Here is a 17,642-nt window from a genome sequence, read left to right on the forward strand (position 1 = left end):
AAGTGAGTAATAGTTTTCAGTGCCACCTCACCACCCACATTTACACCAAGGAAGGTACTATTGTTGGACTTTCAGTTATTGACTTTCAGGTTTTTACTAGAACTAGCTTTAGATTTAGGCAGGGCCTAACACCTTACATGACTGAAAAATGATTGATGATTCTCTGTAGTTGCCGCTACTGGCCAACGGTTAAAACTCATAGCATCTCTATTTATGAGTACAATTTCTTTTCAGATGTCCCTCTTAGCATTAATGAGTTTTATTTGAACTGCGTTTGCTACATTTGAGCTTTTGGAAATCTCTTTCTGTTTAATTTTCTGTCTGACTGTGTGAAGGGATCTGTAGACAGGTGAAATGTGAAGGATGGCTCCTGTGTTGTTAATAAATCTTCATTATAAACTGTGGGACCATATTTCTCTATCATTTCCATTTATTCTACATACTGGTTTCTTTTCTATCAAGATATTAAAAATTTTGACATTCTCAAAGATATTTCCTTTAAATAATTGCTATAATATAACTTAAAAACATACAGAGATAGATAGATAGGTGATTGATAGATAGATAGATAGATAGATAGATAGATAGATAGAGAGATAGAGACCTATATATGATTATTGTAATCACAAGGTTAACATTGGTGCAGTACTGTGGACTACACACCTTCCTTGGCCTTGACCAGATTTTCTTCTCATGTTTTTTCATTATTCCAGGAGCCTGTGCTGTGTTTTGTTGTCATAATAGTTTAGTCATAATAATTTCCCCATATTTCTTGTTTTTCATGATGTTAGTGTTTTTAATGAATAAGTCAATGATTCTGTGAGCTTTTGATTTAGGCTTGTATGATATTTTCTCATGATTGTATTGACATTGGGTATATTTGGTTAAAAAAAAAAATAGGAGAGTGATGTTAGGCCTTCTCTGTGGGTCCTGTCAAGGGTTTCACAGTACTGGCGTGTCTTCTTAGTGGCTGCTGACGTTAGTCACCTGGCTGAAGCTTCTCCTCTGTGGAGTTGTCATCTCTGTTTCTGGGGAGCATATTTCCTGGGGTTCTGTTCTAGAAGGTGCAGATCTATTCCTCCTCAGACTCTCTCCTCAGGTTTTGGGGCACAGTAGTTTTGTTGTGGCAGCCATTACTATGGTGGTTGTCTTGTGGTGGCTTTCCTGTTCTTTCCTGTTTTCTGTATTTATTGTTGCCTTCTCCTAAAAAAAACTCTTCCTCCTATGTTTTGATTTTGGAGTTGCTATTCAATATTAGTGGGAACCTTAAAATGCTTGTTTTCTTCTGAGTGAAACTTGGAGACTCATCATGTTGTTCACTGTTCACATTACCCAGCTTTGGCTCATAGAAGGCCCTTTAGTGGAAGTAGCTCCTGCCCTCTCCACAGTATGGCCTGCCCCGTGCCCTCTGCAGGGCGTCCTCACTCTCCACAGCGCGGCCTGCCCCGTGCCCTCCGCAGGGCATCCTCACTTTCCGTTTCCACAACAGGCTCTAGGTTCAGCGATGTAGTACACATCTGTAAGTTAAGTGTCATTAGCAATGAGTAAGTGTCTGCACTGTGGCTGTGTTGACTCTTCTATTTGTAATGAAGCGGGTAGCTGTCTGTTATAGCCATAAGAAGCCTTATTCAGAAAGAACCACCGAAAGCTGAAGAAAGAGGAGAAAGCAGAGATACACAGTCTGCAGTTTGATGAACATAATGAACATCATTTTGATAGTCAAATGTGTACACAGAAGTAAATCACTGAAATGCTTCCAAAAGATTACCTGAAACACTTTGCTAAGGGGCCCACTTCCGTTCACTGTGTAGTTTTTATGTCTGAGTTTTAAGCAGTACATTCGTGTGTGACGTGGGGAGTCCATGAGTACTGAGTGGAGACCCCGAGTCCTTCATTCAGGATGACGATGCTGCCATGCTTACCCTCCTAGAAAGTGCCTGTGTATAAATTATGAGCCCACACATACTAATTATATTTTTTAAGAAAGCTAAAAGCACACCGTTCGTTGACAGGTTTGTGTATAGATACCTGCACTATTTCAGAACACAGAGATAGGGCCAGGACGTAGAGCAGCTGCCAAGCCTGACAACCCAGGTTCAGGCCGTGGGATCTGTGTGGTGGAAGGAAAGAGCTGAATGGCCAATGTCGGCATCTGATAGCTACATGTGTGCTATGGCAGACATGCACGAGTGGAGCCAAATGCACCAACACACACACAACAAATAAGTGTAAAAAATTTAAAACATGTGTATAGCATGCTTTACACATTGTTTTTTGTTAGAACATATTTAGAGGTTGGGCTAGGTCTATCCATTGTATATCTAGCCCTTTATTTAATTTCCATGTATTACATAGTTTTATTTTTCTAAAACAATACCCTCTTGAATAGTGGTTATATTGTTTTTAGTCTATAGTTTTCATAAGCAATACTGAAATTAGTACCTTTGGGCATATGTATTTGCCTATGGTATAACAATTCTAAGAATAGAGTTGCTATTGATTTTACGTTTGTTTGGATTATATCAATTTTCCCCAAGAGAACATATATATATATATATATGTTCCAGTATCTCCAATATATCAGTGTCTTAGTCTCATTAAAGCTTATTCCTATTTCTTTGGGTGCTGTTGTAAGTAGGATCTTCTACCAAATTTACAATTCCTTACTATATGGAAATACCATGTGGCTGCACATACAGCATGTATCTCAGTGTCCAGCTGCTTATTGTATTTATGTCGTTTTAAATAATTTTATACAAATTCTTTTAGGTCTCTAGGTATAAATTTTTATGTACACGGTGCTGAGCTCCTCCTTTCCAAAGTTTATGCCTCCTACTCTTTCCCACCGAATTGCACTGATGACTTCCAAAGCAATAGTAAATGTGTCATTGGTAGTAAACATGCTTTTCTTCCTTTGACCTTTAACAGGGAAGATTCTAGTAAACTGTGAATTTTCCCTTTTTGTACATGAAGAAAGCCAACCGACAGTCTCATATTGTTTACTCTCATGTTCTCCCCATAAAATATAAAATACACTTTTGAAAATATACATACAAGAGTTTAAGGAAGAGTTCATTGCTCTCGTTTACTTATTCACTTAAATGAGATCTACTGGAAACCTCCTATGTGAGCTAGTGTTCTAGAATGTGGGACTGCAGGCGTTGTGATGGACCTGTGCCATGGTATACCGTGGCAGATAGTGCAGGACGCTGTCAGATGACAGTTAGTGCTCCAGAGGAAACTCAGCAAGAAAGGGACGTAGAGTAGTCAGGGTGGGGTTGAGTGCTAATTTTGTGAAATTTTCTTTTATTTCATGCATATAAAATATGCCTGTTTTGCCTGTGTGTATGTCTGTGGCACCATGTGTGTATTGCCTGTATTGCCCATAGAGACCAGAAGAGGGCTTCAGATCCCTTGGAGCTGTAGTTAACATATGGTAGGTAGCTGCCAATTGTGTGCTAGGCATCAAACCCAGGTCTTCTGGAAAAGCAGCCAGTGTTTTAACTGTCGAGCCATCTCTCCAGACCTCAGGTGCTATTTTAGATGTGGTTGTCAGAGTCCTGCTAACATGACCTGACTGAAATAGAGCACGGGGCCTGCAGATACCCTGGGCCTGAGCATCCATACAGAGAACGCTGCCTGCAGAGGCAAGGATGTCTCTGTACGGAATCCTGTCCATTCCTTCAGCCTCTTTAAACTTGTTTTAAAAGTCATTTCCTCTCCCTTCTCCTCCTCCTCATCATTGTTGTGTGTGTCTGTATGCTGCCTGACTGTGTGTACTGTACGCCTTGGCTCATGGGTGGCAGTCAGAGGACAGCTTTGGGGAGTAGATCTTCCTCCACTCTGGACTCTAGGAGTTGGTTTCAGTTTGTCAGGCTTGTATGGGGAATGATTTTTACCTATCTCACTGACCCCTTAAATTTTTTTTTTTAATTCCTCTATCTCTATTGAAGTGATCACACGTCTTTCCCACTTTGACCTACATATGGTAACCTTGATTTAGCCTTCCTGTAGTTTGTTATCTAGCTGTTAGGCCAGCTTCCTAAAAAATTAGCTTTTAAGCCGGGCATGGTGGCGCACGCCTTTAATCCCAGCACTCGGGAGGCAGAGGCAGATGGATCGATGTGAGTTCAAGGCCAGCCTGGTCTACAAAGTGAGTTCAGGACAGCCAAGGCTACACAGAGAAACCCTGTCTCAAAAAACCAAAAAATAAAACAAACAAACAAAAAATAAAACCCTTTTAAAGACTTGCCTATTTTGTAAATATTTAATTGTCTTATAAATCTGCGAAAGTGTGGTGCTTCCTTGGAGCGCAGAGTGTTTACCCACCATGCCCCTCCAGTCTTTCCCACAGTCTTCTGTCACAGTCTGTCTAGATTTTATGACTTTTCCAAGGCTGCTTAATAAAGAATATATTTCTTGGACAGTTATTCATCCAGGTTTCTAAGTTTATTTAAATAGAATTAATTGAAGTGGTGTTCACTGAACTACTAAGATGGTTTTGTCGTTGCAAGTGGATTATCTTTAGTTGAACAAATGTGCTAGGTGGGAAGGAAAGACACTGCCATACTGTCCCTTACTTGAGAGAATGCTATGTGGTTTGTACCCCGCACCCCCCCAGGCCCCCCAGCGGGGCCTGAAGCTAGTACTAACCTTAGCGCCTTGACCCAGCCTCTGTGCTCTTCCGGGTGTGCAGCTTTCTGCTGCATTTTCTTCCCCTCTTCCCTTCCTCCCACCTTTGGTGCCTTGCGTTTGTGCCTGCTAACTAAGTTGAAGGCATTGCCTGTCTGTGGCATGTAATCTGTTAGCTGGGACCACAGTGCTGTTTCTTCTGTGCTCACCTGCTACAGTATCCTGCTTACTGCCAAGTGGCAAAGTGTTTGAAGGGAAGCTAATATTTAAAAGGATCTTTTTGTAAAGGTCACTGTAACTGAGAACGTGTGTCTGGTTGTTTTTCTTCACTGCAATTGACTTCTGTCAGTGATGAAATGAAGGTGTATTTACTACATCTCGCTTGAACAAAAAAGCACAGCATTCCACAAGTCTTCGTGCTACACAGAGCATACACTCACCTATATCCTCCAGGGCTGCTAATGAAGTCTGAACACTTTACATGTATCATTTGGAGATCTAAAGTCCAGTCCCGGCATTAGCAGGGTAACAGCCATGAAAGTTTTCAAACACAGCAGGATTACAGAGGGCTCTTGTTCAGCTGCACTCGGGCAGATTCAGTTACAGTTTCTTGTTCAAAGATGCTGGTGTAGGGAGGGGAGGGGAGCTGGCTGGGGAAGGGGCAGGATGTAGACCCAGAATGCTATTAGCTTACACATCAGACAGGGATAGATGTGTGTGGGAGCTCGGAGCACGGCCAGCAGCCTGCCAGGATGACAGCTCTGTCAACCATGGCTGCTCTCCTTGCCAGATAAGCTGCCATTATTGCTGGTTCAGTCGATTTGACTTCACTGTGCAGATCTTTTGAAATACAAGCTGTGTGGATGTGTGTTGTGTGTGTGTGTGAAAATATCATTCCCACCTATAAAGAATCCATCTAAAGACATATTGAGTTCATAAGCCACAGTTAGAGCAGTCATGTGAGCAAGGGGTGATTTCTGTGTGATCTGTGTCAGGAGGAGACAGGGACCCCCAGAGGGACAAGTATCTTCTTTTCCTTGAGCTACCTTTCCGTGCTGATTGTCACTGTCTGCCATGTGCCTGCGTAGAGAACAGTGTCCCTTAGACTAGGTTTGTGAACTGCCTGTCTTGTAGACAGTCCGGGGGTGAGGGGTGCAGGGTTGTTTCTTGGGGAGAGGACTGAACTGTAAACTTCCAGGTCTATTCCAGAGTGACAGATTCTGTGGGATTGCAGATGAGACTGTACAGTTTAAGGAGTGCCTAAAGTAATGACTTTGCACACTAATGCTTGGAAATAATGTAAAAGTAATTACTCAGAATCATATGTCATTCCACCTTAAGAAAAATCGCACTTACAAGCCAGACAGCCTCATTTTTATAAAAGACTCAGAGTTAGTCATTTCTATAGAAAAAGAATTTGCCCCAGGATTTGAAAACGTAACATGTTGCAATGTTGTTTTTAACTTATGAATCATTTTATTCAATATATTATACACAGAACTTTTGAAAAAAATGTCAATTGTATGAAGTCAGGAACCCCTGTTCTCTAATGTAAGTTGTGTGACAGTAATGACACTTTTATTGTACTAATACCATGACAGACTTATTAAAAAGCTTTCTCTGCTTTATCATAATAGTCCTCATAACTCACAAGATAAGCAATATTCTTGTCCCACTTTGTAGGTGAGGAAACGGAAGTGTCTAGCCTGACCAGGCAGCAGGAGGCAGAACTGGGATGTGTGCCTTCATGATAGGCTACGGTCTCGAGCACTGTGGTCGTTTCTCCTTGTGGTGCAGCGGATGGTAGCTATCAGGGTGCTGAGAAGATGTTGCTGAGCCAGCATGGCTTAGCAGAGGGAACACTAGACTAAGAGTCAAAGTCCTGAGGGCACTTGCAGCCCTGCTGCAGCCTGCGGAGTGCTGCTCCTGCCTTGCTAAGACTGTCTCCCTTATCCATAAAGGAGAGGGGCTCCATCTATGCCCACTAAGGGAAGTACCTAGAAACTGTGTAAGTGAGAAGGTAGAAGGAGCTTTCACGAAACCTGGCCTGTCTCTATCTTTGTTTTGTTTTGTTTTGTTTTTGTTTGTTTCTTTTAAGTCGTATCATTCTTGCTTATTTACTATTTGGCAATAAGGGTGACTTTACAGGATTCATCTTATTTTTTCTTTTTTCTATTTTTATTTTTATTCTGTACTTGTCCTTTTTTCTAGTCTCTGTATTCGCAAACATGGAGCACTGTAGTCTGACTATGAGTCCAAGAAGTGTTTATTTCTCCAAATGTTATGTCTTCATTTCCTGAAGAAAATAGGAAATCCTTTATCTAGAAGCACCTACTGCCTCCTACCTTCTTACACAGCCCCAGTGTTTAAAAAAACAAAAAACTTGATTAGCTTGTCACATACAGAAGGAGCAATTTCAAGCTGAATCTTTTGGTCAAGCCTTTTATTTAATCTTAATAATTCTGTGATTGTGACAACTGGGTCAGAGTTCAGCCGGGCTGTATTCATCCTAGCAGGGTTAACAAGTGTGTCAGATTGTCGCGTCATGGCTATAATTGGTTTTGGCTTTGAGGTTTTTGTTCATAATAAACAATGGGCCCTAAGCCAAAAAAGCTTGTAGTCTGTGCTTGCATCCTCATGATTAAATGTTTGAGGTGACTTTGCTCATACTCTCTATTACTCAGGAGCTTGCTTTCTGCTTCTTATGTGAATCATATCAGAAGCACACCCATAATTAAAGAGAATGTGACCTGCGGACTTCCCGGTGCAGCCGAGAGCACTGTGTGATGTCACTCTGGCCGGAGTGTTAGAAGGAGATGCAGGCACATAGGTGGGAGCTGAGTCAGAAGGAAATAGGCGGTCAGTCCCCTGACACTCTGGGCCTGTCACACAGAGAGTGCACCCTAAGTGCCCTTTGGAAGATGGGGGGGGGGTGTTTGCTCATCCTTGGCTGCTCTAGATGGAAACACTGAAGGGTACTCATTCACTTTCCATGGTTTCCTGTCAGCTTGCTGGAGTGCACACTTGCCATGACTCACATTGTACAAATAATCTGAAGAATTCCGTTTAAAGTACCAAAGGAGGGAATGGAGTAAGTGTGACATGAAGGCAGGAAGGAAGACTACTTGGGGGGACCAGAAGGGAGCAGGAGCACAGGGAGGGAGGTGACTAAGGATGAAGTGTAATGACACATACGTATGCCAATGCATCAACAAAACCCAGGACTTTGTATACTAACTTTCACAACGAACTTCAGCCAGCTAAGGCACGCTAAGAGCTAGAGACACAGTCTTCCCCAGAGGCAGCACACGAACTGGGTATCCAACACCGATAGTCAGCCCTGAGAACATGCATACACGTAACATGGACAGCCTGAGCAGCTTACATTAGAAGTACATAAGTATATACGTATACATACATACATGTAACATGGCACAGCCTGAGCAGGTTACGTTAGAAGTACATAAGTATATATGTATACATACATACACGTAACATGGCACAGCCTGAACAGGTTGCATTAGAGATACATAAGTATATACATGTACATACATACAGGTAACATGGCACAGCCTGAGCAGGTTACGTTAGAAATATATAAGTAGATATGTGTACATACATACATGTAACATTGCACAGCCTGAGCAGGTTACATTAGAAATATATAAGTATATACATGCACATATATACACATAACAAGAACTAATGATGGAGACCATAAACTTCAAAGCGCGTGGAAGGGTATATGGGAGGGCTTGAAGGGAAATGATATAATTATATAATAATCTAAAAAAATAAATGATGCAAAATTTTTAGATTTTTTTTAAAATCAAGAAAGATTACAACAAGGCATCACCAAAATATAACTCGCAGATTTGATGGGCATTTGCATACGCTTCTGTATTAGCTTTGTGAAGTCATTTACTTGTAGCAAATGCAGGTGTTACAGGAAATGTGACGGAGCCAGACAACAAGCCAAAGCACACCTTTGTTTAGTTTATTTCCCGGTGACAGCGGTCATTATATTGAAATTTAACTCCTTAGTAATCCAATGAGCTGTTACCAAATTTAAGCAGATGAGTTAATCAAACCAGAAGATGCAAGTTTCACATCAGCCTTTCATAAGTTTAGGTTTTAGGTTAACACATGGAAATGGCTAATATTAGCCAATAAAAGAACAGATCTGGGTGAAGTTGATTTTTAATAAAGTAGGCATTAAGTGACTCTCCTGTGAAGCCTGTGGCTTCCCCCTGAGCCTGCTGACTACACACTAGGGTTACAGTCATCTCTCCATTTCTCTTAAGGCATTCCGTCTATCTGTTCTCCTTTAGGGCAAGGGAGATGAATCTGTCATTAGGCTGCAAATTCAAGGAATTGGCTGTTAGTATTTAGAAGATAAGGGGCTGGAAAGATGGCTCTGGGGTTAAGATAATTGGTTGCTCTTTCAGAAGACCTGGGTTCAATTCACAACACTACTTTATAACCCCAATTCCAGGGGGTCCAGTGCCCTCTCCTACCCTCTGCAGATACCAGGCATGCACATAGTACATAACACATACAGGGAAAACACCCATGTACATAAAATAAAAATAATCTTTAAAAAATAAAAGATAAGGAATGGTGGGTAATGTAAATGCTTTCTTGAAGTGGTGAATGCCCTTCTTGCACTTGTTGAATGTACACATGTAGCTCTGAGTTGCCACTGTGTTCTATTGTCCATTTGGTTTGGCTTGTCATAGAAGTACCCAGTGGCAATGCTAAGATCAGCACACTAATTCCTCTTCTTTAAGCAGCCCAGAAAAGAACCCACACTGAGCAGACGTAAAGGATGTGTGTTGCTGTTTGTTTCCTACTGCTCCAAAAGCATGATGAGTGTGTAGACCAGCTCTAAATTGTTTTCACGTGCATTCGTACTTCATCTGTTTGCGTGTGTCACATCACTTTTCCTTGGCGTTGTTGATTTATTTTTATAGTAGTTTCACGTGCCAAGGGCAAATTAGGCCGTTCCCTAGAGAAGAACCCTGTTCCTTCTACTCCTAACTGTGTTTGAGATTGCCCAACCGTCTCTGTTCTTCATTGCCTTGGGCAAGTGGTGACTAAAGAGACTGTTTAAAATGCCCCGAGATAGACCTGAATTGAATTGTTAAGATCATTCTCATGTGTGGAGTTACAGACTTTTTCAAAAGAGTAACTTGTGGAAATAAATTCAAAGGCGGGACTTGCTCTGAAGAAAGCTGCAAGATTGAAAGCCATGATTGTCCTGCTGTGCTCCTCCAGAGCACACTCGTTAGGTGGTGGTGTTCCATGAGCTAGCAGGGGGAAAAAACTTAAAAAAAGAAAAGAAAAGAAAAAAAGAACCTTGTTTTTATTTAGCAAAGAACAAAGAGCTCTTGTTAACGGCTCTGAACTATTCGTTTAGAATTTTGGTTTTAGGGCAAGATGGGTTGTTTCTCTGCGCTGGACCTCCCATTCCCATCATGCCCCTGTGCTTCACTCTCAGAAATAAAGGGCACTCCTTAAACAGTGGGCACGAGAGTAAAACCCCAGTGTCTGCACTTTATCACCTTCAGTAGCTTTGTGCGGCTTCTCCAGATGAGAAGCATCTCACCGTACTTGGAGCCACTCACACCTCTGTGTTAAGGAGATGCATTCTTCTGCCATCTCCTCATTGCCTAGTCTCTTTGCTTCCCTCTCTATGAGCAGGATGGAGGTTGTGGTCCACCAAGTAAGCACTTAGGAAATTTTCTAGCAATTTGATATATTTGTTGACTCTAACAAAAATATTTTCAAAATATTTTAATTTATTATTTGATAATGTCTTACGTGGGTGTAATGTATTTTGGTCATCTTCATCCTGTTATCCTCTCTTCTCTTCCAGCGCCCTTGAAACCCTTCTTCACAGTAAATTCCCTTCCTAGTTTGATGTGTGTGTGCGTGCGCACACATGAGAAGCATCATTGCTGAGGCCTAGTACTTAAGTCTCACTACAGTTGACATTGGTCAAATATTGCCAGATACCCTTAGAAGCCCACTACCCCTCACCTTAAAAGTTAAATGTTTGCTTCTTTTAAGCTGGCACATTCATTCCTCTGTAGATTTGCTGAGTGACCAGTGTCTTTGCTAGAAGGTCATATATAGCAAACACCAATTGGTTGGCTGCCCGTGGTCCTGCTTTCTAGTACCTATGGTCTGTGAAAGTCCACATCTGCCTTTTGAGATGTAAGACCTGTGACTTTGTGCTGACACCATAGCAGCATCTTGAAGTAGTGAGGATTTAACCAACTGCACTGGCTGGTGGGGGGGAGGGGGGAAAGCTAGCTTTGCTCTAGGTAGATGTGGAGACCACAGTAGCTTGAACAAAAGGGAGTGCATTACAGCCATTTGACATTTTCTTAGAATTGTTTTTTTTGGAATGGAGAAATAGGAATGTCATTGAGGTATGCATGGTTACAGAGCACGAAGATCCTCCCACAAGGATTGCCTGGTGACTTGTGTGGTGTTCAGCAGTGGCCCTGTATAGCAGCGTTGCCACTGTGTTCAATGATGTGTCCTAGGTGCTTGGCATCTCCGTGCATTGATCTGGGGAGGGTAGTCAATCGGTACTCGTTTGTTTTACTTCAAAAATTTTTACTGGTATAAGTTACTACATGTTTGTTAATATTTTAAACTTACCAGATAAGAAAACAGTTAACTCAAAATTTCCCATCTGTGCCACTGTCACATGTGCTCTTTAAGTCTAAAAATAACCCAGGTAGGTAGGTGTACATAAATATCTATCATGTAGGGTCTTGTATGGTAGCCATAGTTTGTCCTTCCAAATGGTCCCACTTTGCCTCAGTGGGCAGTACAGGGAGGTGATGATACATGAGGGTACACTGGATTTGATTCATTTTCATTTTATTTAAGGGAAGGACAACATACAGTGTCTGCCACAGAGGGAAATCCTTCAAAAGAATACTTGGCGCTTTTCCTGAACATAATTAACTTTTCACTATGCTTTTCTTTGCCAGAAGTTTAATGATTTATATTTAATAATTGAAATGCAATGAGTTCCCCAGACTTGCTCCTGCTTGATGGGAGACTCAACGCCTAATACAAAAACACCAACTTGTAGTTTCCTCCTCTTTTGTTTTAGAACTCAGCCCAAAACCATGTTTGCCCAAGTGGAATCTGATGATGAAGAATCGAAGAATGAACCAGAATGGAAAAAACGTAAAATTTGAGGATCTCTTTAAGAGCCATTTGCATGGAACAAGAGATAGAGTGCAGTGTTCTCTCTCTCTCTCTCTCTCTCTCTCTCTCTCTCTCTCTCTCTCTCTCTCTCTCTCTCTCTCTCTTTGTTTATGAAATAAAAAATACACATTTTTACAAACAGATTTTGTCCTTTCTGTTATTGAATTGTTCAAAGATTGATGTTTTCATGTTGCTTGTGGTTACATTTTCTCAACTGAAATTATTAGACCATGCTCCCTGTAAATAAGAAGAGACCCAGCCCATTATTACTAAATATTTAAGGGGTTTGAGGCTTTGTTTAGCAGTTACTGATCTTGTACAGATTCGCTTAGAGGGGCAATCATCTGATGAGCTGTATAATCTATCATAAGCTAATCCAGGAGCATAATATGGAAATAGGACTCAAAAGCTAATGTTTCTGTACAGCGTCACAACAGTTGTTTACATGACTGTAAATAATTAGGTGAGTTCAGACCAAAGTGTGGCCTTGCTAGGACATAGCATGTGTCTGACAATTTGAACATGCTTTGAAGTCAGATGACTGTAGGCACTTTACCCTTTGGATCTCTCTTCCAACCTCATGGTGGCAATACTTACCCCATGGGTGTGTTTAGAGGGCCAAAGGAAATGCTGTATTTAGAGCACCTGACATATAGTAAATCATTTGCTATTTTTAAATATGTTTAACAATATTACTTTGTCTTATTTTTTTGTCGATAAGGCTTGAAAATGCAAGGGCTGTATAAATAAAAACATTAAGAATCATTCTAAAAGTTATACTTGTAAATGGAAAATGAAAACAAATGTTGGTAGTTTGTCCAAAGTAATAATGACTCAATAGAATAAAATTTTGTGGGCTAATTTCCCATACACATGGGTCATTTTTGCATGTTAAGTAAGCCCCTCTAGAAAACTGAGCTTTAATACTTGCCTTTTACCCTCCTGTTCTCATTTGTTCTAGTGAATTACGTAATTAGAAAGTTAATTATAAGTCAAAAGTATGCCCCAAAATCCTGGTTCTATACATTTCATTTCACTTGCCTTAAAAAAAAAAATCTATCTCAGCAAACGCAGCTTCTTTTATGCTACAATGTTGTAGGGTGGTGGTGGTCACTCAATAGGTAAAAACGTACAGGCTTCACCCTTGTCCTTTCACCCTCACTCACAACCCATCCCTTCTCTTTGGGACGTAAGCCTGTAAGGTGATAAGAGAAAGAACTAGTGTGGGCTCAGTGTGTGTGGAACACGGTGCATCCTACCTTGCCTTCTTGCATTAAGTGAGTGGATTCCCAGAAAGATCTCATGGCAGGTGGTACAATTACTGTGTCAGCTTGGATGAGACACAAAGGGTTCCAACCAGTCTATGCACAGTCACAGCCATGGAGGGCTGTGTGAAGACTCGGAGTTTCTTTCTAGACAACAGCAATTAACAAATGCTCCTAATTTCCTGTTCCTGTTAATATGCACTGTAACTGAAATCAATTTCAGACCAATACTTTGTTCCACATGCTTGGAAGTTATAAACTTATTGCATCAAGAATAAAATTTATCAAAAGTTACCATATGCATCACTACTGCCACACCGTAACATAAACATCCACTCCATATGAAAGTATTCATCACGCATATCCGAAGGTTGCTGTTGGTGGTCGAGAGTAGGCATAAACACTTGATCATGGTAGTCTTGACAACATCTGCTTTGAAGCAAAGGTGGGCCTCTTTCTTTGTTTGAGACTATCCATGTCACTCTAGAGATGACTAGAGCCTTATATTTTCCACAGAAGTTTGGCAGACATACAAAGATTTCAGTTTGGAATTTGTTGAGGAAGGACCCTAGACCCAGGACAAATAGTGGGTGTTCAATTGATCTGGCCCTGCCACCAAATAACCTTTTGTTCCCTGCTGTGATTAAGTGTGTTACTGGTTGCTTAAAGGAGGAACTTGGAAGCCATTGTCATGATGCTAACTCCCAACTCCTACCTCATTAATTATGTGCCATTTCTGCACATGCCCTATGATTCTGTTGTATTTGCCCTTCTCCTTCACTAAAATTTGGGCCGTCCCTCAGCCTTCAGCATCACTCAAGAGCCTCCTTCCTAACTAATCTCTGTTTAAATCTGGCCCTTGTCTCTCCATGGTTAACTTCAGAGTTAAACCAAAAGCCTGTCTAAATTAAGTCTATTTCGATCCCAAATCTACCATGTAATTCCTTTGCCAAGAACCTTCCAGAGTCAGCAATTCTGATCCATTTGTGTGGCATACACAGTTAAGACTCAGACTCTTGTGCCTTTCTTGTGTAGACTTCTGCTGATCTCACATATTTCTGGGGTCCAGTCTCATTGTATACAGAAGGTACCCCAACCTTCAGCACCTTGAGTGACCGTCTCTGCACTTACCATCCTCTCCCTTCCCTGTCTGCTGCTTTATTTTAGAGATGAAAATCCATATCATTTTCCCTGAGTATGACCCACCCAAGCAGCGTCCTTTCATCCTCTGCTCTCGCGGTCGCTCACAAACCTCCCCACTATCACCTACATTTATACTGTATTGTAAGTGGATACATGTGCATGGTTTTGTGTGTGTGTGTGTGTGTGTGTGTGTGTGTGTGTGTGTGTGTGTGTGTGTGACACTCCAGGAGATCCAGTGCCCTCTTCTGCCCTCCATGAACACCAGGCACACAAGTGGTATACAGACATCCACGCAGGCAAAACACCCATACGCATCAAATAAAATGGGGAAAAAGTCCGTGATACTGATAGATTTAACGTGGTCACAATTCTTTGACATCCTTCCCAGTTCTGCAACAATCTGACCAGTTAAACCTAACCCAAGTGATACCCAGACCTTGAGAAGCCTGTGTGTTCTTTCTCTTGGGCCCTCTATTCTGGCAATTAAGTAGCCATGATGTGAGAAAAGCTAAGGGACTCCAACTGGACAGGAAATACAAGATCTGCTGGTCAGCCTCAACCAAGCTCCCCACCTGACAGAACTCCCTTTCTTTCTGAGGCAGGATCTTGTTCTATACCCTAATCTGGCCAAACCCCATGATCCTGCTGCTGCCTCTGCCTCCCTGGTGCTGGAATTACAGGTGTGAGCTACCACATCTGGCTTTTCCTCTCATAAAACAGATCATTTGGTTCCAGTTGAGTCATACCAGCTATGGCCACATAGAGCAGAGATGAGTCAGCCTGTTGAGACTCCCTGACCAAGATGTAAATTAATGAGCAAAATACGAGGTTATTATCATTTGGAACTGCTGAGTTGTGAAGCTGTGATACAGGAATATCCAACTAGAAGAGCTTTACAGACTAACTACTCAACCATTAAAATACAAACAGCATAATGTTCTGACAAACCAACTCTCAATGTTTTTTTTAATGTAGCCTAGAGATTTATTTTCTACTTCTTAAAGCTTAATTACAATAATACTTAGGAATAAGATATTTATTTTTCATTTGTTAAACATGTCCATTTTGCAGCACTGCAGACCTCATAGAGAGTTTTAGTAGTCTTTTAGTCCATTTTCCATGTGTGTCATCTTTACTCCCTTGTTATTGCAAATATAGATGGTTTTTAAACTGGCTATTGCAGACAATGCTGACTTGGATGGTGCCATGCATGCCAGAATTGTTTTGTTAGAAGCTGATAGAAAAAAAATGGAATTATGGAGGCTCAAGAAAAATGCTTCATCTTTGCCAGTCACAATCATTGTAAGCTTAGTGCTTTGCCAATGGTTGCCCAACTAGCAAGGAAGAAGATGGTTCTGAGCACTTCTGTAGCATAGTTCAGTGAATAGTGTGCTGCGAGAATCCATGTCCACCCAGAACCTTAGAATATGACTTTATTTGGAAGAGTCTTTGCAGATATTAAATTAAGATGAGATCATACTAGATTAAGGAGGGTCTGCAATCCAATGGCTAGTGTCCATAGTAAAAACAGACAGAGCCACATACACAGAGAAAAAGACCCTGGGGAAACAAAGGAAATTATGGTGATGCATCTAGAAGTCAAGGAATGCCAAAAGTAGCAACTACAAGTTAGGAAGAGGCAAGGAAACAAGGAAGGTTTCTTCCCTGAAGTTGTAAGAGGAAGCATTTCCCTTCCCACACCTTGATTTCTGTTTGCTGGCTTCCAGAACTATGAGAGAATAAACTCTGAGGAAATTTGTGCTGTTTTAAGCCATTCCATCTGTGGTAATTTTTAAAGCAAGTCTTAGAAAACAAGGACACTTACCAACAAGATGTGAAGAAATGCTCGGATGCAGATGAGGCTGCACAAAGTTTGTATCTCCTCACTTCATGGAAGACTCAGAAAATAATGAATAAAACCACAAAAGATGCTTAATGTCCAACACCAAAATTCAGAATTCTCTCCACTCTCCTCTAGTGTGGGCTTGGATAATGTATTTTTTTCAATATGCTAAATTTTGAAGCAGCTTGGTATATAGCAACAAATAATTAATGTGTTTTTAAATTGGGGTGATTGTTCTTACATTTTGGATACCTAGCTACTGGTTTAGTACTTCTTGCTCAGTGTTCTGAGGTGATGCACTAAGAATTTTTCTTATGGCAATATAATCTGATCACTTGATCTTACTTCTGGACTGTTTGCTCTATTGGATGGGACAACTGACATGAATCTCTGACTTGGGTTGGCCTGCAGATTATATCAGATTATTGTATTTTTTTTCTTTCTATTTTTTTGAGCAGCAAAGTTACTGTCTCCTTCCCTGGCCCCTCCCCTCTTCACACAAACCCGACTAGTTTTCCTTGGTAGAGTTATCCAAGCCACTATTGCTTCTGTAGTTGGTTATATCTTTGGGACATACACAGCTAACAATGCACTTTCCTAATCCCAAGTATCCTTGGACCTATAAACAAGTTTATGCTGAATAACCAAGGATGGTTTTACTGTTTATAATTCACTTTGAAGTGTGGGTGGCTGACAACAACTAGACTTTCTCCTCAAGGCTTCCTGACAGAGAGGTCCTGACCACATACCTGATGCCTCTCCTGAGATCTCTGCTGTCCACCAGCCACAGTGAAAGATAAACGTATGACAGAATTCACTTTATTACGTTAATGAAGGTGTCTTAAGTAGCATGATTGGTATTTTGGAATTCATATGAAATATGAAGTCGTGAGCTTGGGACTCATGCTCATTTGCTATGTCATGATTGTGTGAGCATATTAAAGACATAAATTATGATCCTTCAGGTTGTCTGTAGAATGGGCACAGTATTAGCCATCTAGTCGACACCCACAAAGATTGGTTTTGGTTTTTTTTTTTTAATTTAATGTTAGAGACTGGAGAGATAGCTCAGCTGTTAAAAGCACTAGCTACTCTTACCGAGGACCCAGACTTGATTCCCAGCACCCACTGGGACCCACTGACCTACAGCATCCTGTATCTCCAGTTCTAAGAGATTTGATACATTCTTGGTTTCAGAGGCACCAGACATGAAAGTGGTACACAGATCTGCATTTAGGTATAATACCCAGATGGCAACTACAGTGACAACAATGGTGATGATGGTGATGATGATGACTGATAAGGTCTAAGCATCTGTGCCAGGAAGTGGAATATGTGCGTATGAATGTAAGTGCCCATGGAAGCCGGAAGTCATTGGATCCCTTGTAGCTGGTGCTGTAAGCTGCCTGACACAGGTGCTAGAAACCAAACTCAGGTTCTTTGTCCTCACCCCTGATCCATCTCTTAGTACCCAGAAGAATGTCTTCTGATTTCATTAAAAGAGAAGAGGAAGGGAAGAGGGAGGA

General features: G+C 41.2%; 1 protein-coding gene and 1 long non-coding RNA gene across 3 annotated transcripts in view; one reads left to right on the forward strand and one right to left on the reverse strand.

Moving 5' to 3' along the window:
• WDR70 (WD repeat domain 70) overlaps positions 1-11,987 on the forward strand; it is a 221,056-nt gene extending 209,069 nt beyond the window's left edge. The window contains exons 18-19 of one of the 2 annotated variants that reach the window (XR_014779175.1): positions 11,768-11,940; positions 11,971-11,987. Coding sequence is in view for 1 of the 2 variants with exons in the window: in XM_084781528.1 (XP_084637654.1) it covers positions 11,768-11,855 (88 nt within the window). In the remaining variant the exon portion in view is untranslated. The other variant, XM_084781528.1, reaches the window with a different exon arrangement.
• On the reverse strand, positions 557-10,897 carry LOC311597144. Its single transcript, XR_014779111.1, has 2 exons — positions 6,680-10,897; positions 557-2,028 (listed from the first exon to the last, which is right to left on the reverse strand). It is a non-coding gene; the product is annotated as an uncharacterized lncRNA (long non-coding RNA).
• Positions 11,988-17,642: the final 5,655 nt, after the last annotated feature.

The sequence above is a fragment of the Acomys minous genome (genome assembly GCF_964271855.1).
Source record: "Acomys minous genome assembly, chromosome: 5".
NCBI lineage: Eukaryota > Metazoa > Chordata > Mammalia > Rodentia > Muridae > Acomys > Acomys minous.